This window comes from Sorex fumeus, unplaced genomic scaffold (assembly GCF_029834395.1).
Source record: "Sorex fumeus unplaced genomic scaffold, SorFum_2.1 ptg000010l, whole genome shotgun sequence".
Lineage (NCBI taxonomy): Eukaryota > Metazoa > Chordata > Mammalia > Eulipotyphla > Soricidae > Sorex > Sorex fumeus.
The window spans coordinates 350,517-373,784 of NW_026606067.1; the positions used below are offsets into that span (position 1 = coordinate 350,517).

A 23,268-nucleotide genomic window follows, 5' to 3' on the forward strand; every position below is an offset into this window, starting at 1 on the left:
GGACGTCGTGGGAGGCCCTCGCGGGGCCTGGACAGAGGGTCCCGGGGCACCCTTCCATCAGGGAGGAGGAGCCACGCTGAAGGGTCTCCGACAGCCCATCACTCTCTCCCCCTTGGCTCAGCCCTATCAATCACCGGCAAGGGGACAGGTGCAGTGGACAAGAGTCCCCCCACCCCCACACCCTGCTTGGTGAGGACAGGGGCTCTGGGGCATGTGGCACAAGAGCTGGGCTGCAATCAGAGGCCCGGCCTGAGTCCCCCCCCCCACACTGCTCTGGAATGCAGAGACGGCCTCAAGGCCCTCAGATTTAATTTTCTAGGGTTCGTGAGTAGTCAGAGAGACCGAAGACCTTCACAGAGAGCTAAGAGAGCCCCGAGGCCCCAGGCGCAAAGAGGAGCCTGTCAAGGGGGGCAGAGTCATAGAACAGTAGAGACAGGGCATTTGCCTCGCATGTGGCCGACCCAGGTTTGATTCCCGGCATCCCATAAGGTCCCCTGAACCTGCCAGGAGTGACCCAGGAGTGCAGAACCAGGAGGAAGCCCTGAGCACACCCGGGTGTGGCCCAAAAACAAGCCAACCAGAACAGAGGGTGTCCACACAAGGGTGGATTCCTGGAATCATGGTCACCCTCCAGCCCAGCCTCCACCTCAAGTGCTACTGGGGTGCAGCAGCCACACCAGCACGCCGCCCGGAGTTCGGGCAGAGCCTGGAAGGCCCAGCCCAGCCAAGTGGGACGCCACCGCCAGCTGCGGCGGCCGTCTCTATGAGAAGCTGTGAATGGAGCGTGCCACTCTTCCAGGCATCCGGAATCGGGGGGAGAAGCTCCTCGTGCTTAAACACTGGCAACTCAATTCATCATTTTTTTTACATACCGTGTGGGCCAAACACAACACATCTGTGGGCCAAATCCCACCCACAGGCTGTCAGTTTGGGATGGTGCTAAAGAGACTTCAGAAGAGAAGATGCCTGCAGAGGGAAGGAGGGGACCAGAGGGGACCAGAGGGGACCCTGAAGCTGCAGGCGTAGGGTCAGAGCAGGGAGGCTCCAGAAAGTTCTTTCCTCTCCACTAGGAAGGAAGGAAAATCCACGAGTAGGACCCTCAGGATTAGGCTTCTCGAACGCAGACAACTGAGAAGCACGAAGACAAAAGTCCCCAAACGCACATCTGGGCAGAGAGCCAAGAGGGCAACACAAAAGCAAAGAGGTTTATTCTGTGCCTTAAGGGCTCAAGGTGAGACAGGAGAGATGGGGACCCGCCAGAAGGCCACCGGGCAGACGGAGCCCGGGTCCCCGGGAGGCCCAGGCGGCGTGGGCGGCGTGGCTCACCGGTGAAAGCTGTCCACCATCTTCAGGTGGACCCGCAGGTCCTTCTTGGTGAGGTGATCCAGCATGCGCGCGTCCACCAGGCACTCCATGAAGTAGCTGCGGTACTGGGGGAGCCCCAGGCTGGGCAGCCACTCGTTGCCGATCCACTCGTGGTTCATGTCCCCGTAGGCCAGGGTCTGGGCAACGACAAGGGAGGGGGTGATGGGGGAGGCCGACCCTGCTACAGACACAGTCCTCCGTACCTCAGAGCTCATTCTCCCGGGCACAGAGAGGCGGGCCCTTGAAATGGGACTTCTCAAGGTCCCAGAGGACACGGTTCCACTTATGCATCACTTATCTACACTCATGAACAGAAGTGGCTACCCAGTGAGCAGCTCGTCGGGAACCCTTCCTGCAGGTCCAGAATGTGTTTGTGGAGGTCTGTGATACCCCTCCCGCCCCCACTGGCTGGCTGGGTCTGCACCAGCCCCTACCTGCTGAGCCCAGGGACAAGCGCCTCGAGCCCACCTGCCCAGCCTGGGCAGCCGGCCTCACACAGGCCACACGGGGAGTCGGGCCAGAGAGTAGGGCCATCTGGAGTCACTCTTGAGCCCTGCGTGACCTCAGGACTCACGGACACTCTGGGCTCTTGCCGGCCTCTCATTCCCTTGCTTTAAAATGATTGGAATTAACACCCAAAAGGAGCAAGGGAGTAAGAGGGAATGTGCCTGCCACAGAGTCACTGGACTGGGTGGGGGTGGCGGGAGAGACACTGGGAACACTGGTGGTGGAGAACAGGCATTGGTGGAGGGATGGGTGCTTGAAGATTGACTGAAATGTAATCACGAAAACTTGTAAGTCTGTATCTCACGATGATTTATTGAAATAAAAAATAAAAATAAATGACTGGACTGCTTTTTGTTACAGGTTTTTTTGTTCCGGAGCCACACACAGCTGGGCTCAGGGTTCACTCCTGGCTCGGTGCTCAGGGATCAGTCCTGGTGGAGCTCAGGGGACCATATGGATTGAGCCTGGGTTGGCCACATGCAAGACAAATGCACTACCTGCTGTACTACTGCCCCTAAAATGTTTTTGACAGCATTTTACACTAACTAGTGTATATTTCTCTGTACAATATATTTTTAGTACTGTTCCACTCTCCCCACTTTTTTTATTTTTTAGTTTCAGCATAAAATTCTATGACTAAACCTGGGGATATGGCTCAAGTGGCAGAGCACATGTCTTGCCTGGGCCCTGGGTTCTGTCCCGGATACCATGTGACAACCCCTCCTCCAGCATTGCTGGCTGTGGGAGCACCTCTGGATCCACCTCAACAATAGAAAGAAAGAAAGAAAGAAAGAAAGAAAGAGAGGAGAGAAAAAGAGATAGAGCAAGAAAGAGAGAAAAAGGAGAGAAAGAGAGAGAGAAAAAGGAGAGAGAGAGAAAGAGAAAGAAGGAAAGAAAGAAAAAGGAAAGAGAAAGAGAAAGAGGACGGAAGGAAGGAAGGAAGGAAGCAAGGAAGGAAGGAAGGAAGCAAGGAAGGAAGGAAGGAAGCAAGGAAGGAAGGAAGGAAGGAAAGAAGGAAGGAAGGAAGGAAAAGAAAATTCTATGACCCTTCAGAGACTTGCATTTCTTATCCACTCTCCAACGAGCATTTCCTCTGCGGCCAGGGTCTGCCTGTGAGGAAACCAGGAGTGGCCCGTGTGTTTTCCGGCCCTGGGCTTCCCCTGCCCCTCAACAATGCTCACACTTCTTTTGCTTCACGACGTGTCTCCCCACCCCACGAGGGCTCAGTGTGTGCTTCTGTATCTACAGGGCTTTGTGGAAGAGGAATAACTATTTCTCACTCACTGGACAGAGAGTCCAGCGGGGAGGGCACTTGCCTTGCCTACAGCCCCCTTGGGTTCCATCCCCGGCATCCACTACGGTCCCCAGAAGTGAGTCCAGAGTGCAGAGCCAGGAGACTTACCCCTGAGCACCACTGCGTGTGGCCCCAAAACAAAACAAAACAAAACAAAAATTTACACTCAATGAATGACCCAAAGACCCAAAGCTAAGGGTACTTCTGAGAGGGACCAGGAGAGTGGGTAAAAAAAAAATGACATTATCCCTGAAAAGACAGTCCAGCTGAGGGGACAAGGGGGTGGCTGAGAGCCGAATCCTCTAGCGCTCCCACCTGCCACCCCAAATCCAGAACAGGAGGCAGGGGAGAGCGGGAGGGAGGAAGGGAGGGAGGGGGCGTCCCGGGAGGAGAGGCGCTTTGAATGAAGGGGGACATAAGTCGGTGGGGACTCGGAGAAGCTCATAGGACAGCGCCTGCCGGGGAGTCTCACACTGACCTCTGGGCGCTGGTCCTGGCCCAGGAAGGGGTCTTACCTGAGCCCAGCTGCCCTCCTCACTGTCCTAGCAGCAACCAACGCAGCATGTCGGGGAAAACACACAGTCAGGGACGGGGCAGCCCCAGGGTCAGGAGGGAGCCCAGGGTGGCTTGTTGCACGGCGAGGAGAGCATGCAAGGATGGGACCTGTGTCGTTTGCAGTGGCAGGGAGCGACGGTGTGCGCCGCAAAACTGCACTTCCTGCTTCCAGTCTTGCCGGGATCAGGTTCTATCGACCCTTCCTGTCCCTTTAGCAAGAATCCAGCTCCAGGGAAGGACCCCAGGGCTTCCCCACTCAGCTGGGCTGCTCCCACGCCCAGCTCCTCTCTGCCACTGTGCCCCCAAGGGGGAGCTGGCCAGCGCCAGGACTGGGCTCACATGCACACACGAACGCGCGCGCGCGCGCGCACACACACACACACACACACGCACCTTCCACCCACTATCTCGCCTCCCCACAAGCACATATCAGGGTAGGTCTCTGGCTCGGACAAGACCCCCGTAACCCCCAGTGGCCTCCCATACATTCCCACCATGTCGGCCCCAGGCCCACTCACGGTTTCCGTGGATGTCGCCAGAGTTTCCATCTCTTCGTGAGTGATCCAGACATTCCCGGAAGACTGCGGGCAGAGGGGGAACATAGCTGGCCCCGGACACAGGCCCCAAGCCTCCCCATCATTCTGGGAGCCCAAGGACAAGAACAGAATTCCACTCCTGACGCTGCCCAGTTCTGAGTGACATCCTCTCAAGTCACCGCACCCACACTGCTTAGCTCGGTGCCACCAGGATGGTGGACCCACATGCTTCCGGGATGAACATGAACAAAATATGGCGTTATTCTGGACAGAGCAGCTGGCCCAGTCATGGAGAGGGACGACGATGGAAGAGCCCCCCTTCCAACCCCGGGAGGTGACGGCGTTATCCACTGCCCACACAGTGGAGAGGCCAAGGACCAGGACAAAAGGCCCAAATGTCTGTTCCCAATTCACTGCTTCCTCCACTCCCCCTGCCCTGGCCCACAACAGAGAGCCCCAGAAGCCCAGGGGAAGTCCTGTGCCCACAGGCTGCTTCTGCACAGAGTGCGGGAACTGGGGGCAAAGTCCAGCTGGGGCGCGTGGAGGCCGGACTCCTCCCCGCATCAACGTCACCCCCTCCCGGAGGCCTGTGGGGAAGGGGAGCACAGGGCAAGACTCTTCCCACAGACCCAGACCCGCGGGGGACAGAAACTCACAGTCCTAGAGGTGGGTGGCGCAGAGGGGCTGGTCAGGGACACCATCTCCTGGATGGCCAGCCGGAGCTTGAGCCGGTGCAGGGCGTTGCTGATGCCGATCTCACGCTGGATCTCTGTGTCCGACAGAGCCGACATGATGGCACCACTCTTGACATTGGCCCGGCAGGCCGCCACGTACCAGGCAGGCATGCCCACCCAGAGCTGCAGACATAGCACGGGAGGGGTTGTCAGCCCCTCCCCCAGGTCAGGGCGCCCCATCTGGACAAACGGGAAGGGTCTCGGGAAACTTGGTAGGGCAGAGGCCAGTGGCGTCGGACCCTTCTGTTCCAGTTTGCAGATGACTTTCCTCGGCATCACGGGGAGACTCATCACCATAGGCCCCCCCCGCAGGCAAAACCAGAGTGAGAATTCACTTCCTGACCTGCATGCAGTGACCCAGGAGACATCCCAAGTCACTGGGGGTGTCCACTGGGGAAGGAGGGGCTAAGTGCCAGCCTGGCACACACGGGGCAGAAAAGACTCAGGCTGGGGCGCCAGCTCTGGGGACAACCCTGCCCTTCTGTCCCAGAATGGCTTGTCCCACCCCGTCATCCTCCCGACCCGACCCCAGGTAGGGCCTTCAGGCCAAGCTCACCTCCAGCCAGGAGACCACCGTGGGGCCGTCCCACTGGGCGAAGGGTGTCCCTTTCCTGCGGGCATCTTCAAGCAGCTGGTGCCTTCCAGCGAGAAACAAAACTCCTTGGTCCTTCTAAGTCCCAACCACGCTGACCTCGGGGACCAAGGCCGAACCCCCAGGGAACTCCCCCAACTCGGTCCCACACCTGGACCATCTGCCACTGGGTGACACCACGACAGCACAGACAGGACACGTCTGTCCCCAAAGCGCACAGGTGCCAGGTGCCTCCCCTGGGGCCCCCCGGCACCTCCTGGGGTTAGCCTCCAAGCCCCTCCAAACCCCAACTGGGCCACCTGAGTTCAGGAAGGGCCATGGCAGTCCTGGGCTCCCAGCCCCACCATGCCAGGAGAAGCCGGCAGAGCCCAGGTGGAGGCTCTTACTTCTTCTTCAGCCGCCGGTCCTTCTCGGCTTGGGTCCCCAGCTTGGCGGGCACCAGGGGCTCCTGCAGACTCAGCTCGGAGTCTGTGAGCAGAACTAGACAGACAGACAGACAGACGCGCACGTCAGCCAGGCTGCTGTTCACCTGGCCACAGCTGGGCTGAGTGTGCCCACGGGGCACCCGTGTGGGCCTGCCTCAGGGGTGGGATGGGCCTCCCCATCATTTCTGCTCCACCTTCCTGCATTCAGTGATCTGGGAGTGATGCCCCTGCCAGACACGCATCCTCCCCTCTACGTGGCTCAGCCCCAGGTGGGCCTTCCAGCCGACAGACCAAGCTGCCTGACTCCAACACAGAGGAAGCCAACAATGAGTGCCCACTCCAAACCTTGGTGCAGAGTAGCAGATGCCCGCGGGCAGGAAGAAATGTCTCTCCACCCTTCCTGCTGCTCACTCTGCACAAACCCCACACGGGCACAGGCACTGCCCGGCCCTCTCGCAGAAAAGTTGTCCTGAGCGCGAGCCCAGCGGTGGCCCTAACGGCCTCACAGCGGCCTGGACCCCCCACCCCCCCTCCACGTGCCATCACCGCCACACCCACGGCGCTGACAAGTGTCAGCGCTCTGTGACGGCCTCGGAGGAAAGCATGAGTCTCACACATTCCACCTCTCCTGCCGGCCCCTGCCATGCTCCTGGAGCTAGTTCCCCAACTCCCTGCACCCCAAGGTGCTGCTCCCGTCCCCCAGCCGAGCAGCAGTGCCCTCTGTCCCTCCTCCAGCTCAGCCTGGACGCCCACCTTCCCTTCCTGAGGTACAGGAAGGTATACTCAAGGAGCTTCAACGGCTCCTTCCTTCTCAGAAAGGAGTTGATTAGGTCTCCCTGCAGCATGGAGTCGGCCAAGTGCTCCCACTGACTGCCTCAGGGGAACCTCTAAACTTCTCTGGGTGTGGGGGGGTTCACACCACCTCCTTCTCCCCCCACACAGAACACGCAGAATGGGGCTGGAACGATAGCACAGTGGGTAGGGCGTTTGCCTTGCACGCGACCGACCCGGGCTCAATTCCCAGCATCCCATGTGGTCCTCCGCGCACTGTCAGGAGTGGTTTCTGAGTTAGACCCAGAGCATTGCTGGGTGTGACCCAAAAAGAAAAAAAAAAGGTAAGAAAAAAAAAGAACCAGAACATTTTTCTGGGGGCCTCAGCACTGAGGATCAGAAAGTGGCCCTCGGAAAGGCCCCTGGGAGTCGCGCCTCCCTCACACCCCAGAGCACCCTCCGAGCCCGAAGGTCAGATGCCCTATGAGTGGGTGCTCCCAGGAAACCGCCGCCAGGGGCCTCGGGGGGGCTGCGGGCTCCCTCTGAGCCCACCCCAAGGGAAAAGGCAGGGACCTTGGCCCGTGGCCCCGTCGCGGTTCAGCTGGATGAAGCGGCCCTTCTCCTTCTTCCCGAACAGGCGGCCGATGGACGACTTGATGCCCTTGCGCTTGGCGCCTTTGTGCAGGGAGTCCTGGCTGCTGTTGCTGCTGCTGGGGTTGCTCCCCTGATCCTCCAGGGCGCTGGTGGGGCCGCGGCGGCGAGAAGAAGAAACAGCCGTCAGTGCCCACGGGAGCGGCGGCGGGACCAGTGGGTGAGCCCCGGAGAGGGGCCCGAGGGGACATGGGGGAGGGACCGGCCCCACTCACCTCTTGCCTTCCTCCTGGCTCAGGGCGGGGTGGCCGAGCTTCTCGAGCCGCAGCGTCCTGGGTGAGGAAGGAGGGGAAGTCTCACATTTTATGGTGGCTTTATCCTCTCGGTTCTCTTCCCGAGACACTGGCGACTGAACAGACAGTGGAGCCGTCAGGGGTAGAGCGGGAGCCGGGGGCCTGCCTACCGCGCCCGCACAGGGCAGAGGGGCCTGGAGAGAGGCCCGGGGGAGGCCGGGGGGCCTCTCTGAGCTCAGATCCGGGCAGCCAGGCGGGGGCCCACGGGCAGGGCCTGGGACAGTGACCCCGCTAGTCCCTGGGCCTCCAGGGAGCACTCACCAGCAGCTTCCTCCTGTGCTTCCGTAAGTCACTGGGCTGGAAAAGAGAGTGAGGGGTGGGCTGGATTCCACTTCCAGGTGCCCAGAGGTCACCCAGGGGAGCCCAAGTCCTAGGGTGGGACAACAGGGGTCAGTGTCTCACACAGGCCTGGAGAGAGAAACCAGGGGAACCTTCTGGAAGAGAAGGTGCTGGAAGAGAGGAAGGAGTATGGGTGGGTGAGGGTCTGAAACAGCTGCCTCAACCCAGGAGGAGGGGAGGCAGGAAGGACAGCACGGTGGCCAGCGGCCTGCGGCCACAGGGGCAGGTCTGAGCATGCATCCCCTGTGCCTCAGTCATGCCCCCAGTGCGACCCGGAAGTAACTCCCCGGCTCTCACCAGGGTCATCACCCCCATGCGGTCCAGGTCCTGGGCAGCACTGCGGGAGGTGAGCTTCGGGGTGGAGCGCCCACTGAGGGGCGGGGAAGCACTGGCCAGGGACAGGGCCGTCAGGGAGGTGGGGATGGAGGCGCGCTTGCGCAGCTGTGGCAGGTTGAGGGCCTCCATGCTGCCGCTGGTCACCCGCGTCTCGATCTCCTCCGCTCGGAGCTCCGTGGACTCCTTCTCTTCCTGGATCATTCTGGAAGGTGGACACAACCAGGCGCACCACTAGCCCCGGGAGGACACGCCTGTGAGCCAGGCAGAGGAACACCCTGGTCTCCAGCACTGCACGTATGGATGTGTATCAGCGGGTATGAGTGAGCTAAGTGCATGTGTGTGTGTGAGAGGGTATTGTGTTAAGTGTATGTGTGTATGAGTGTGTGCGAGTGTGGGTGTATGAGTATATGGGTGTGAACATATGCGTGTGTGTGTGAGTGTATGTGTGTGTCAGTATGTGGGGGTGACTATTGAGAGTAAGTGTGTGAGTGTGTGTATATGTGAGTGTATTGTATATGTGTGCAAGTGTGAGTGTGTATATGAGTATATGGGTGTGTACATATGCATGTGAGTGTGTGAGTGTGTCAGTATGTGGGGGTGACTATTGAGAGTAAGTGTATGAATGACAGTGTATTGTTTGGGTGTAATGTGTGCAAATGTGTGTATGTTTGAGTGTGTAGATGAGTGTATGGATGTGTATATCTGAGTGTGTGTATGAGCATCTGTGTCAGTGTGGGGGGGGGGTCACTGTGAGAGTAAGTATATGAGTGTGTGTGAGTGCAGTGAGTGTGTGAGTAAATGTGAGTGTGTATGAGAGTGTATGTGTGTGTGTGAGACACTCTCACACTCACACTTGCCCCTGAGGAGACGCCAATAGCTCTCTCTGGCTTGAGCGTTTCTCCCACCAGGGAGGCTGAAACGTCTTTTCTTTTGCAGCACCTTTGGAGAAGGTAGAAGTCTGCCGTTACAAGCAATAGTGATTTTCTCTAATGTTTTTATGGTCTTTAATTATCTTTAATGTGAAATCCAAATTGGGGTACCACTGAGCCCGAAGCCATCTCTAGCTGAGTGCTGTCGGGGTGCTCTCCCGCTGAGCCCAGGGGGGCTCGGGGAGTGGAATTAAACTGAGTCACAGCAGGCCAAGTACTGGGCTTGGGGATGGTCTACGCCTCATTCGGGATGGAAGGCCTGGCTGGCATCACTGGGTTCAAGGTACGAATCCCTAGCTCTGCTCCTGGCCAAACCACTCCACCTCTCTTGCCTGTACAAAGAAGACCCTGCAGCCTCCATGGACTGTGGTCGGAAGGACATTAGCAGGGAGCACTCCTCATGCCTGCCTCTGCCGAAACTCCCAAGAGGTCCAGCTCTACCAGACACCATACCTGTGGGGTTTCTCCTGCGGTGCCCAAACACACAGGGGCACCTTGGCAGCTCCCCGCCCACCTACCTGATCTCCTCATTGATCGCATCCAGCTGCTCCTGGAGCATCATGGCCAGAGTCTGAGCATCCGAGTGGCCGCCAGGAGAGACAGCATCCATGGAGCCCACCAGACCCCCCGCGTCATCCTCGTCTACGTCGGAGATCTCAGGGTCACTGTCAAAGGCAGGGGTGGTTGTGGCAGCCAGCACCCCGGGCAGTGGAGATGACTCCCAGTCCTTAGCAGAGGAAGAGGGACAGAGGCAGAAATAAAACTCAGTAGGGGACCAGAAGTAGGGGCCTCCCCTAGCACCCCACTTTAGGCAGATCGTTAGAAATGCAAATTGTCAAGCCCATCTCAGAACTACTGGGTCAGAATCTGCATGCCAAGTGAGAGCCCGGCATGATTTATCAGCACAGTAAGCTGAGGAGGGGGCCAGAGGTAACCACACAGGCTGAGCACGTGCTTAGCCGCCAAGAGTCCCACGTTCAAACCCCAGCACCACATGGTCCCCTGAGCACAGAGCCGAGAGTAGCCCCTAAGCACTGCAAGAGTGGCCCAGAAATCAACAAAAAAGAAACCTGCTCATCTAAGAAATACAACTGTAAGTCCAGGGACTAAGTGGCAGAGTGGCTGGAGCAGATTCCAGAGAGAGAAATGGCCTGGCTTTGAGTGCATTCTCCCACTCCCAGCTGTCTCTCTGGAGAAGGACATTTAGCCTCTCTGTGCCCCACTAACTTTCTCCACAAAATGGGGTCAAACAGTCCCCTCAGCCCAGGGTCCAGAAACCACACCGGGAACAGCGTCCTACACAAAGGAAGGCTCCCAACCCATGCACACCCATGAGATGACCAGACCTGCAAATAGGAAGGCCCATGTCCCCGAGTTTCAGGATGGCCCACCCTGAGAGCGGGGGGTCCTCACATACCTCGTGGGGGCACAAGAGGGCCCAGTGAGAAGAATGCACAGAAATAACGTGGGGGAGCCCAAGGGAGGACCAGGTGAGAGATGTGCTCTGTCGCCCCACAATCCCACAAGCCTCCCCCCACACCTGGCTTTTACCTAGCTCTGGGGCAGCTACTGTTCTCCAGAAAACAGGAGGGAAGGGCATGGGGAGCCAGAAAGAGGTGACAGACTCACGCACCTTCAAACTAGGGTTTTCCTGGGGGCAAAGAGTTCCTCCCCCATCAGACTAGGGGGTCCCCTTCTCTATCTGTCTTTTCTGCGTATCTTAACTGCACTGAGATCTTTTGATGGACAAGTAGGGGCAAGGAAGGAATCACAGTTCCCCAAGCATGGAGGTCCAGGCATGCCCCCTAATCTCTCTGCTGCCTCGAAATGACCCTCATGGACACAGCCTGGACTTAAAGATGCTTCCCTGAAAACTCCAGGGGACTGTCGGGGGGCCAGCTAACCTGCCCTCTGCCCCTCCCCCACAACTCTTTGGCCCAGAAATCCCCGAGTGCATCATGTCCCGCCCCCAGCACACACCCGCCTGCCCAGACACATGTGCACACGCTCCCTGGACCCCCGGAGTGGGGGAGTGGCTGCCCGCCAGCAACCCCCTCTCCGTTCTTGCCCAGCAGGAGGCCGAGGTGAGGGGGGCACAGCTGTCGCAGCTGACGGTGCCTCCCAACCTCCCCCCGCCCCGAACCCAGGTCTGCAGCTGTCGCCGACACGGGGCAGGGCTGGGGGAGGATTTGAGCCACATGCCAGCCGTCTGTGAAACTGGAGCCAGGCACGCGGCCACGCTGACCCCCACTCCCTAGGGAGCCCCCCCCACATCCCCTACCCACTCACCTTGGCGGACCCTTCCCGCAGTGCCGAGTAGCGCCGATGCAGGCCGGGGGGCCCATGGGTGCCCAGGGAGAAGCGCACTTCTGCCGCACTGCCCATGTGGGACCTGGGTTGGGGGGAAAACAAGCTCTGAGGCCAGGCCATACCCACAGGGTCCCGGAAGTTGGGGGAGAGACAAGTAGGGCCAATATGTGAAGCACGACATGAAGGTAAACCGGGGTCAGGTTCCAGGCCCCAGAGCAGCTTCCGTTTCACACTGGGGTGCCACAGTGGGCTGTGACACTGCAGATGGTGTCCTTGGCAGAGAGGGTTCGAGTGTGAGGGAAGAGTGATGCAGAGGCTGGCCCCGGGGGAGAGGCGAGGGACCGCCAGCTTCTATTAACTCTGACGGTCTTCATTTCTCGGTCTCCTCCCCAGCCACTGTCCCCAGATGGCCCCTTAACCAGGACTGCGTGTCTGTGTAGCTGAAATTCCACCCCATCTACTTCCGGTCTGCAGGACACTTTGAGGTCCTGACACCAGGAGAATCGGAGCCACGGAGACCGTTCTGGCTGCCCCAAGAGTCCACTCCAACACAGAGATGGAATTCCCAGTGACCATCCCCGGGAACATCAGAACTAACATCCCCATGACAGACACACCACTCCTGTGCCTGCCCAGCTTGGAACCTGAACGAAAGAACAGCATGAGCCCAGCGCCATGTCCACAGGCCCACTGCAAAAGAGGGCAGTGTCCGCCACCCCCCACCCACCCTGCTGCCGTACTCGAGTCAAAGAGGAAGTGTCACCAGAAAAGCAAGCGGTGACGGCAGAGGGCCTCCTCTAGACAGTCTGCAGAAAGGCGCACGGGTACCCAGCACGACTGTCTTCTGTCTCTGCCCCTGCTTCGGCCCATCCTCCTTCTGGCATGACCAACCCTAACAAACCTGAAGGAGCTTCTTCCATTCCTGCCACCCCGACACCCACATGCTTCCTTCACACTTCCTGGACGCTGCCCCCTGACAGAGGAAGTGCCTGGCCAAAGGCAGTGTCTCAGGTTCGGCGCTGAGAGAGAGAGAGACCCTGCTTTGGAGGAAACAACCCAGAGGCATGAAGTTCCGGCGGCTGCCGTTTCCACCTTCCTCAGTTTAGATCAGAGATCTGAGGGCACACTTGAGTTCAATGTCAAGTACTTCTCCACAAAATGTGGAGACAATCCACAAGTGTCCTAAGGGATGGGCCCAAGTCAAGCAGCAGACAGGGGCTGGAGCGATAGCACAGTGGGTAGGGTGTCTGCCTTCCACCCAGCCGACCCAGGTTCGATTCCCAGCATCCCATATGGTGCCCTGAGCACTGCCAGGAGTAACTCCTGTGTGCAGAGCCAGGAGTGACCCCTGTGCATCGCCGGGTGTGACCCCCCCCCCAAAAAAAAAAGTTAAGCAGCAGACGCTGAGTCTCACTCAGCAGGGCTTCAAATAGCCACAGAGAAAAGGGAGTCACGAGTCTCTGAGCACAGTGTCTCCATCTCTCACACACAGGCAGGGCATGAGGCCTCATTCAGTCTCGCCTGCTGCCACCTCGGCCACTGCCAACCTTGGCTCCTCTGAACGGCAACCCTCCGGAGCCCAGAAGACAGTGTCTCAAAAGGAAGGAAGCTGCAGTCCATGAGCGAGCTGTGTGGAACGGGGCAAGACTGCAACTCAAGAGAGTTCTCAAGGTCAAGGAGAAGGACAACATGGAGGCCGGCCCCTGGCTGATCTGGGACCATCTCCCTGCCTGCATGTCAGCCTCGCTTAAGAACAGCTGTTCCCCGCACGGAAACTCTAGGCCAGCTGGGACCAAGTTCTCCCGGTGTCCCAGCCTGAAGAGCAGGCCCTAGGGGTCCTGGGAGGTGTCTCCTCCCTCAGAGTCCATCCAGGACCCTGTCCCAGCACACCAAACTCCCCGGTACCTGGAGTGGGGACCATCCACAAGCTGTCCCCCTCGCCCCTTCAGCTGGTCCACCTCCTGGCGTAGCTTCTCGATCTCTTCAGATAGGCGGCCCTGTGTCAGAGGAGGGCAGAGGGGAGAGGGACAGAGAAGAGCAGCGTTGGGAGGAGCAGAAGGGCCTGCCAAGAGCAAAGCTGGGGCCTAGGCCGGGCACTCGCTGAGCCCTGGAGAGGGTGTCCATGCACGGTAGGGCAGAGCAGGGCAGGAGCTGCAGGGAAGGACCCTGGAACTGGCCTGCTAAGGCTCATCACCACCCTTGTGGTGGCAAACATAGTGGCCAGCAGCAGAGAGCCCCAGCACATGCACGCAATCAAGGCAGGCTCTGGTCTCCAAGCAGGGGCCCAGCAGCCCCCCACGCTGGCTCTGCGTTCTTCGGTACATGGGGCAGCTCATGCTTCCAGGGGACATTCGGGTATGTGTAAGGACTCTAGGGCTAGGGTCCCTGCACGATCTGACTCTCCAGGGCCTGGCAGCCCGCAGCTAGCTACCTTGTGATGGTGCTGCTCCTCGATCTGCCGCTGCGAACTTTCCAGCTCCTGGATCAGAGTATTCTGTGGAAGAAGAGTCGTGAGTCAGGGACCCTGCCCTGATCCAGCGCTATTCTAGTTCCGCCCCAAGCCTCAAACCCAGACCCTGGGTGAACCCCCTTTCCCTCACCCAGTCCCTCCTGCCCCTCCCTCCATTCTATCCACCTCTCCAACTACAGGTCTCCCCCATGGCCCAAGCCCACGCACGAGCTCCGCGCACCAAGACCCACCCAGGGCCAGCCCTTAAAGTCCAGCCACAGCCCCATCCATTAGAGCCATGCCAACCTAGGCCACGCCCATCATAACCACGCCCACTCGGGTCACCTATAAGAACCACACCGACCTGGGCCCCGCCCATAAAAGCCACGCCCACCCAGCTCCGCAACCAGAACCACGCCCACATAGGCCACGCCCATCATAACCATGACCATCAGAACTACTCTGACCTAGGCCCCGCCCGCCACGACCACGCCCACCTAGGCCCCCGCCCACCGAAGCCAAGCCCACCGGAGCCCGCCCTGCCCCGCACCTTCTCCTCCAGGGCAGCCATGCGTTCCTTGAGGTGGAGCTGCAGGCGCTCATTGGACTCGCTCAGCAGCCGGTCCACAGTGTCTGACAGCCGCTTGTTGTGGTCCTCGTTCATCTTCTCCCGCTGGCGCACCTGCACAGTAGAGTAGCCCACGTCGCGCCAGGCCCCACGCACCACCCCCTCTCTCCTGCTGGGATGCCCTTTCTCCAGCATTCCCACCCGGCGCCCCTGTCTTCCCACCTCTGGCTCTGTGATTCCACCCGAGCCAGACTCCTCACAAGCCTCCCACCCAGCATCCCCGGGGCTGCTCTCACCCTGGCCAGCTCCTGGTTCTTCTCCTCCAGCTGCCCCTCCAGCTGCCGCAGGTGCTCCTCGATATTGCCGTGCCGCTCCTCAGCCTGGGGTGGGGTGGGGGGGAAGGCAGTGTGGCGGGACTCCACACTGGGGGCCCATGCTCAGGAGCCAAGTAAGCGCCCCCCCCATTCTGCAGCCGAATCGCCTTTCCCATCCCCCCTCCCAAGCACCCCAGCTCCTGTGAGGTGTCCCCTCCTGCCTGCCTCTGGAGCCAGCAGCTCCAGACCTGAAGCTCCCCTCCACTCAGCAGCATGAGCACCTTGCGTCCTCACTGCCTCTGGACAGAGAGACAGACAGACAGACAGACCTTTGCTTCTAAGCAAGGCCACGCCCAGCCGTGGCAAATCCTGCCCTCTACTCCCCAGCCAGGCTCTGTGAACTGGAACTGAAATCCCTGAACTCTCCGTGCCTTGGTTTCCTCCATTATAAAAGGTGGACAAAAGCAGGACTTCCATCTACTGGACCACTGCGAGGGCCACATGAGCTCTTTCATGGCAAAGTCACTCAGCAATGCCCACCTGCTCTTTACCTGGGAGGTTGGCCCCTGCTTCCTCCATCTCCAGGACGGAGACCCTATTGTCTCAGGCAGCACTTTCTAGAAGCATCACACATCAGGGTAGGAATCCATCCTGACAGCTCCCGTGGGACTCACCTTCAGTGCACCCCATCTTGTCAGATATGGGCTAGAGCTGACTCCCACAGCACCCCACAGGGGACAGCCCACACACAGCTGCCCTTTAAGGACAGCTGTCCCATTCATTCACTCTAGACAGTCCCGGCCACCAATTCCAGAGTCGTCACAGAGATGACCACTCCAAAGGCCTGTCCAGGGCAGCAGGGCTTGCCCAGGTCACAGAGCAATTAGAGGCAGAAGCCGACTGGCCCTGGGTCCACAGAGCCCCAGCTTCCTGCCACGCTCCACCCCCTGCTCCTCTCCTTGGGCTCAGGGGGCTGAGGTGAGCTCCCCAGGGGCCCAGAGACCACCCTCCCACTGCAAAAACTGCTGCATTCTCCTGGCCGATCCTCTGGGTTGGAGGACTTTTCCTCTAAGGAACAGTGCTCCAGAAAACTCAGCCTTTTCTTCTTCAGGTGCGATTTTTGCTCCCTCTTTTTTTTGAGGAAGTGGAGGGGTAATGGTACCACACCTAGCAGTGCTCAGGGGCTACTCCTGGCTCTGCACTCTGGAATCACTCCTGACAGTGCTCAGGGGGCCATATGGGATGCCGGGGATGGAACCCGGGTCGGCCGTGTGCAAGGCCAGTGCCCTCCCTGCTGTGCCACCTCTGCAGCCCTGCTCCCTCTCATTAGCCTAATGCTGCAGTGGCCAAGCACCCCGAACTGTCCTCCATCAATACTGGCGTCCATCTGAAAAAAGACACAAGTCACTCCACCTAAACACCACCACACTCTCTTCCAGGTGGCAGAGACACGGATTCATCTCCTCTCCAGTCCATTTGTCCCAAGAATGGCCTCAATTTCCTACTCGAGAGCCCAGGAAAAGCACGCACAGATGAACACGAAGTACTCTGTATCTGCACCTCCTCGACTCTTCTAAGCCCTTCTGCAACGTTTCTTTAAGGGACTGTTCCCTCCTGGGGACATGCACGCAGCAGGGTGCCTCCCTTGACTCAGGGCCTCGCCAGCCACAAAGCTCGGGGTGCAGGGAAGGGCGAGAGCCCAGCACGCTTGCCTTGGTGAGGGCCGCGATTCTCTGCGCCAGCTCAGCCTCTACCTCGGGCAGCGTCTCCGCCTTGCGCATAGTCTGCTGCAGCTTCTGCTCGGCCACCTCCAGCAGCTCTTGCAGGTGCCGAGCCTTCTCCTCGCACTGGCAGTGGAGAGGCGGGATGAGCCCCGAGGCCTCCCCCTGCGCCCGCACCCCACCCACACCCCCGCTTCAGCAGAAGCCAAGGGACACCCATGGCACCTGCCTTCCGCCCCACAAAGACACCTCCAGAGCCTCAGGAGGCATCAGGGCAGGGGCGGCCCAAGAAAACCCTCCCCGCCCCCTAGAGGAGCAACCTGGCGGTGCAGGGATTCCTTATTGGCCAGCTCATTCTCCAACTTGTCATTGAGGTCATGGATAGACGTGGCCTCCCTCTGGGCGGCCAGGTAGCGCTTCTCCAGAGTGGTGATTCGCTCCTCCATGTCCTCCTTCTGGGCCAGAGCCTGGCGGGAAAGTGGGGCCCATGAGGTCAGGTCATCGGCTTCTCCTGTCTGCATCTGCCCCCAGACCCTGTGGGCACTATGTTCTCTGCCCGGCACCTGTCAATCCTGACTTCACCCATCCCACCAATAGAAGGCGCACACATACACATGTACACATGCACACACATATACACACATGCACGTGCACGCTTGCACACAGTCCACACATGTGCACACATAAACGCATGTGTACGCATATACATATACACGTGTGCACACATGTGGAACACACGCACACACATGCACACACGCACATGCACACACGCACACACTCCTCCGAATTCTTCCTGCCCAGGCCTCAGTCACCTCGCGGAGGTCCCGCTGATGCTTGCTGCTCAGCTCCTCTGACTTGATGAGGTCCCGGCGGGCCGTGCCCAGGTCCTCCTCCAGCTCGGCCACGGCCGCTGTCAGAGCGACCAGCCGTTCCCGCGTCTGGCTCAGCTCGAAGTTCTGCTTCTCCAGCAGCTCCTGCAGCTCCTCCACGCGGCCCGCGGCCTCCTCCAGGGACAGCAAGCACCCATCAGCCAGCGGCCCGGGCACTCCACGCTGCTGCCCCCTACCCGGGGACATGGGGACAGGGGCAGCCCCCCCAAAGCAGATCACAGGCTGCCAAATAGCCCTGTCCTTGCCCACTGCACACAGTGACCAGAAGCCTGCTGTCCTTTCCACTGCCTGAACAACCAGGGCTTCTGCTAATGCCACCATGAAGGGAGTGGCGGGGGTCAGCCAGCAAAGCCTCGGGAGAGAAGGCACACAGGAAAATGGCCCCTAATCCTCCCAGGGGACTAGCACAGGGCCTGCACTGGGTGCGCACAAAAACAAAAATGCATCATTATTATCTTTCTGGTTGGGCTTTGTTTTTTTTTTTTTGCACAAGCGGTGAAGGGAAGAAGGAAAGAGGTGAGATAGTAGAGAAAGCCCCGATTTCTTTCACTGACCGAAGGCGGGCAGCCCTCCCCCGCGTGGCCCCTGCCCAGCGTCTCCCGCTGACCCACCTTCCACAGGCGTTTGGGGCCCAGCTCCACGGTCCCCTCCTCTTCGGCCGCTCCATCCCGCAGGCCTGCCCCCTGCTGCAAGGCAGACACCTGCAGGGCACAGTCCAGGGCGGTGAGGTGAGAGACAGCCCCTCGTGAGACCCCCAGCTCCCCGGCAGAGACGCGGTGAGGGTGCTCTGGGCGCGGCTCACCTGTTGGTGGGCCCCTGCCAGCTCTTCTTCCAAGGTGCCAACTCGCTCCAGGGCTGCCCGAAGCCGTTCTCGCACCTGCCCCAGGAGAGATGGGGAGTTGGGGAGTGGAGACCCCACTGGCTGGAGGAGCCTGTCTCCGTGGTGAGGCACCAAGAAACTCCCGGGAGACATGGGGAGCAAGAAGGTAAGGTCCCCTAAACCGGAACAGGACAGACCCCGCAGAAAGCCGTGCAGAGGTCCACGGGGAGCTAGGTGGGCCTGGAGGGGCCAGGAGGGGGTGGGTACCTTCTCATCCAGGGCCTTGTGGTGCTCAAATAGAGACTTGAGGGCCTTCAGCACCTCCACCTCGCTGGAGACCCCGGACGGGGACTGGGCCTGACGCTTCACCACGGTCATGCGCAGTGACCGCTCGTGGCGGGACACCAGGCACTCCAGGTGTTCCAGAAGCAACTGCGGGGGCAGCCGAGGCAGAGGGAGGCCGTGAGTGTGTGCCCAGGCCCAGGCAGCGGGTGGGACCCCCTGCCCCGAGGGTCCCCCGCCTTCCTCGAGCCCCAGCTCCAGGAGAGAACCCCCCACACACTGGTCCTTGAGGGCCAGGACTGTCCCAGGAGCGAGGCAGCGAGAGTAGTGTAGCCCGCTACTGCTCTCTCTATCATTATGATTTTTAACAACACTCACCCTGGTGTTATTCCGCTCTGCCTTCAGCTCGGAGATCTCTTCCTCCCGCTCCAGGAGCTGCTCCCGACACAGGCTCAGCTCCCGGGTTAAGGTGGCAAATTCCTGAAAACCCCCAGGGCCCCTCAGTGCTCGGGGAGTGGCCCCTAAACGGCGTGCTGCACACCTCTGTCGGAAGCAGCTCCTCCCCCCCAGCCTTCCCCAGGAGAGCCCCCGGGCCCCCGGAGCGTGGGGGAGCCTGTGCTTGGGTCGGTCTCTGCCCTCCCGTCCCGTGTTCCCGGCACCCAGCACTCACGGCATCTCTGGAGCAGGCGGCCCCAGCACAGGAAGGAAGGGCCCTCCCGCCCCCCAGCCAGTCACAGGTGCCCCTGAAGCCACGGCAGACCCCGTGCTCAGCTCCGACCTTGGGGACCCTCGCGCCCAGAACGTGGGTCTCAGACCGTGGCTGCAGCCCGCACCCGCTGCCCAGCACATGGTCCCGTTTTCCCGAAGCCTCTGTGAGGTCCGGGCAGCTCAAAGACTATCCTGGCTCTTGGTGTAGGGTGAGGAAGAGGAGGCAGCAACTGCCCCCAGCACGGGCCCGCACTGAGTCTACCCCACATGACCTTGGTCTCGGGGTACTGAAGCACAAGTACAGCTGTGCCCCCACCTGCAGCCCATCCCAGACTCCCCTTGGTTGGTCCAAATCAGGCAAGAAGTTGTGGGAAAGAGACGAGGGGCCCGGAAATGCCAGCGCCTGATCCAGCTCCTGAGAACCGTCATGGCCAACACCCAAGGTAGGCCCAGGGGCGCCGAGACCTACACACAGGCACAGATACACAGACACACAGCGTACTGATGGTACACTACCGACACACAGGCACAGACACACAGACACACAGCATACTGACGGTACATACCAACACACAGGCACTGACACACAGCATGCTGACGGTATACTACACCAACACACAGCCATACGCGTGTCTGACAGACGTACCCACAGGCAACACACACACCCACATATACACCTGCAACTAGACACGCACACTCATATACACCCATACCCATATACCCAGGCACACACCCATACCCATAACTATACATACACCCACACATGCATATACATATAGCCATAAGCACACGTACACACATAAACACACATACTTCCATCCACCCATACACCCACACATAGACATATATCATACCCACACACACACCCATACACACACACCCATACACACACCCACACACAAACATACCCACACACACACACCCAGACACACACTCATACGCACACACCCATTCTGCACACACCCATACACACATGCTCATACCCACACACACTCATACACACACATACTCATCCCTGTACATACCTATACACACTCTCATACTCACACACACCCATATATACACACTCATACCCACACACAGATACCCTTACACACCTATACACACAAACCCATACACACACTCATACCCATACACATCCATACACACATACACACAAACACACACACAGAGACACACACAAACTTGGGCCCAGAGAGCAGACTGATGTCATCCCCTCTCCCAGGCCACACCACGGAACCAAGGACCAATGTGCTCTGCTCCCCGGCTCACACTAAGCTGCTGTCTGCACCCCACCCGAGGGTGCCTGACTCTGACTTTGTAACTCCGGCCTATCCACAGCCCTGCACAGCCCCGTCACCCATGCTGGGTACAGAGGTGCCATCCTGGGCTTGAAGTTTCTCTCCAGCTTCTTTCCACCTATCCTCAGACCTGGTGCCCCTCGGTCACTGACAAGCCTTCCAGGTTCTGCACCTGTGCCCCCACCCTGGAGCACCTACCCCATCCCAGGGAACAACCCCCCTTCACCAGATACAGCTCCCCAGGCCCCCACAGCTCCCCAGGGCACCCCTGGCTCCTTCCTGGGAATACTGCTCAGTGCAGCACCCAAGAGCACCGGCAGGGGTCACAAATCCAAATCCAAGCACAACTGCGAGGGCCTGTGTCCGAGTACACGGTGACCAGATAAAATCCCTGCCTTAGGAAGCTCCCAGTGAGCTTCTAAGGGATCGAATCTCAGCTCTGCCCTGGGAGCTGTGAGACCTCAGAGACAAATGACCTAACCCCTCTGACCCTCCTAACTCCCATCTGTAGGGAGGCAGAGTCCTTTTCCAGAGCAGGGTAGGGGGAGCCAGAGAAACAGCACAGCAGGGAGGGCACTTGCCCTGCACGGAGTCAACCCAGGTTCGAGCCCCAACGTCTCCTATGCGCCCTTGTGCACTGTCAGGAGTGATCCCTGAGTGCAGAGCCAGGACTGAGCCCTAAGCACTGCCAGGGGTGATCCCAAAAACAAAAAAAAACAAAAACAGAGGCAGGGTGGAGACAGCATCTGGCCCACAAGCTGACTCTGGCACCCCCTGTCCTCCAGTAGTTCTTGTCCACTCTTTTGGCTTCTGGTCCTTTCTAGAACTTCTCCAGGGCAGAGGTCAGCTCCTGCACCTCCCATTTGTCCCGGGCCTCCGTGTAGAGGAGGGTGGCCCAGGCCCACTGCCCACGCCTGTTCTTCACCTGGGCCCCAGCAGCCAGATTCTGCCCGCACTACAGCCGGGATCAGGTTCCACCCCATTCATGGGGAAAAGGGCCCGGCTGAGGCCAGAGCTGGGAGGTTCCCAGGGCTCCTTCCCCCCACCCCAACCTGGTCCCCACACACAACCACACCCCAACCCCCTCTGCAGGCTGAGGGTCCCAAGCTGCTCCCCAGTGTGAAATATGAAGATAACAGCGCCTGCTTCCGACTCGTGCGGGTGGGTCACACAAGTCTCAGAAAGTGCCTAGGAAAGATGGAACAAGCAGGGCGGCCGCAGCGGCGGTGGGCTCAGGATCGAGGGGCAGGAGAGGGCATCCAGACATTTGGCCCCTGGAGCCAGTGTCACTTTCTGTGGGACGCCATCCCTTTCTCCCTCTGGACACTAGGGCTGCCCCAGCTTCACCTGAGCCAACAGGGCCAGCAGGCACAGGGGTCTTCCGGTCCAGGGTGCCACCTGCTGGCCACCCGGGCTCACTGCGGCTGGAGGCAGGCGGGCTTGGGGGTGAAGGTCTCTGTTGCGGGGACAGGGTTCGAGAGCGGGGAGACTGGAGAGCGAAGGCCCTGTGCTGAGTGCAGGCAGGGGTCGCGGGGGGCCTCACCTGGGGCAGGGCGGAGTTCAGGTGCCGCTGGAGCTGGTCCCGCTCGTGCAGGGCCTCCTGGAGCCGGCTCTGGGTGGCCACCAAGGTCTCCTGGCTCTCCCGCAGGGACTCCAGCAACTTCTCGCGCTCGTCCAGCATGTTCACCATCAGCTGCTCAAAATTGGCGTCGGCCTCGGCGCCGTGGGGGGGGCCCAGGGGGTCCCCCTCGTTGATTGTGGGCATCACCTCACACATGGTGGGGGCTGGGGTCGGGGGGCAGCTGTGCAGGGTCAGCACCCCAGGGGGTGAGGGAGGCGGGAAGACCCCAACGTGGGTCTCAGGGCAGGCCGTGGGAGAGGCAGGCGGGGGTCCCTCCCATGGCCTCAGTGGCTCTTGCTTGGGGAAGCCCGGTGCACCCACGGGCCACAGAGCCGGAGCGCCTGGGTGGAGCTCTCAGGGCCGGGGCTGGGGGCGCCGCGTCCCCAGACAGGCGGGCAGTAGTGCCGAGTGGCCATGCCGGGTGGGCAGCGCGGGGCTGGCTGAGGCCCTCCTCTGAGTGGCACCGGGGCCCGGCACAGTCCTGGCTGGGTGTAAAGACTCGGGTTTCTGGAAGGCGAAGGCACGATCTGCGGGTAGGAGAAGAGACGGCTGTGAGGATCGGCAGGACGGCAGGATGGCAGGATGGCAGGACGGCAGGGCACGAGGGTGTGCTGGCCGGTCCTCAGCAGCTGCCTTGGGGCTGGCGCCTTGCTGGGCTCACCCAGGAAAGCTCCTGCTGGCTGCGGCCTCTGCTCCCTGCCCCCAGCCGCCAGAGGTGCAGCCGCCCCAGTGGTCCCCCAACCACGTGGTTCAGTGGCCAAATATAGAAATGATTCAGTCAGCGGCAGGGGAGTGCAGGCGGGCTGCCCGAGCCCTCCTGAGACGTGGGCAGGGAGAGACGGAAGCAGCCTCAGGCCGCAGCGGCTGAGAAGGGGGTGAGGGGGGTGAGAAGCAGCTCTCGGACGGGAGACCCACAGGCCCACAGCCTGAGCCAGCAGTGGTGCGAATGTGACCACT

At 60.0% G+C, this 23,268-nt stretch overlaps 1 protein-coding gene across 2 annotated transcripts in view; it reads right to left on the reverse strand.

The window, feature by feature from the left end:
- PPFIA4 (PTPRF interacting protein alpha 4) overlaps positions 1–22,495 on the reverse strand; it is a 32,900-nt gene extending 10,405 nt beyond the window's left edge. For both annotated transcript variants that reach the window (XM_056110661.1, XM_056110660.1), the window contains exons 1-24: positions 22,234–22,495; positions 19,060–19,161; positions 18,667–18,831; positions 18,382–18,456; positions 18,191–18,280; positions 17,502–17,693; positions 17,010–17,156; positions 16,681–16,815; positions 14,951–15,034; positions 14,637–14,768; positions 14,069–14,131; positions 13,543–13,634; positions 11,617–11,719; positions 9,846–10,054; positions 8,360–8,600; positions 7,985–8,020; positions 7,646–7,779; positions 7,353–7,519; positions 5,970–6,063; positions 5,548–5,629; positions 4,914–5,114; positions 4,240–4,302; positions 3,682–3,708; positions 1,327–1,502 (exon numbers count right to left, since the gene is read on the reverse strand). In XM_056110661.1, the coding sequence (XP_055966636.1) occupies positions 1,327–1,502; positions 3,682–3,708; positions 4,240–4,302; positions 4,914–5,114; positions 5,548–5,629; positions 5,970–6,063; positions 7,353–7,519; positions 7,646–7,779; positions 7,985–8,020; positions 8,360–8,600; positions 9,846–10,054; positions 11,617–11,719; positions 13,543–13,634; positions 14,069–14,131; positions 14,637–14,768; positions 14,951–15,034; positions 16,681–16,815; positions 17,010–17,156; positions 17,502–17,693; positions 18,191–18,280; positions 18,382–18,456; positions 18,667–18,831; positions 19,060–19,161; positions 22,234–22,467 (3,044 nt within the window). In that variant the 5' untranslated portion in view covers positions 22,468–22,495. The remainder of the gene's footprint in view (positions 1–1,326; positions 1,503–3,681; positions 3,709–4,239; positions 4,303–4,913; positions 5,115–5,547; positions 5,630–5,969; positions 6,064–7,352; positions 7,520–7,645; positions 7,780–7,984; positions 8,021–8,359; positions 8,601–9,845; positions 10,055–11,616; positions 11,720–13,542; positions 13,635–14,068; positions 14,132–14,636; positions 14,769–14,950; positions 15,035–16,680; positions 16,816–17,009; positions 17,157–17,501; positions 17,694–18,190; positions 18,281–18,381; positions 18,457–18,666; positions 18,832–19,059; positions 19,162–22,233) is intronic.
- Between the last annotated feature and the right edge of the window lie 773 nt (positions 22,496–23,268).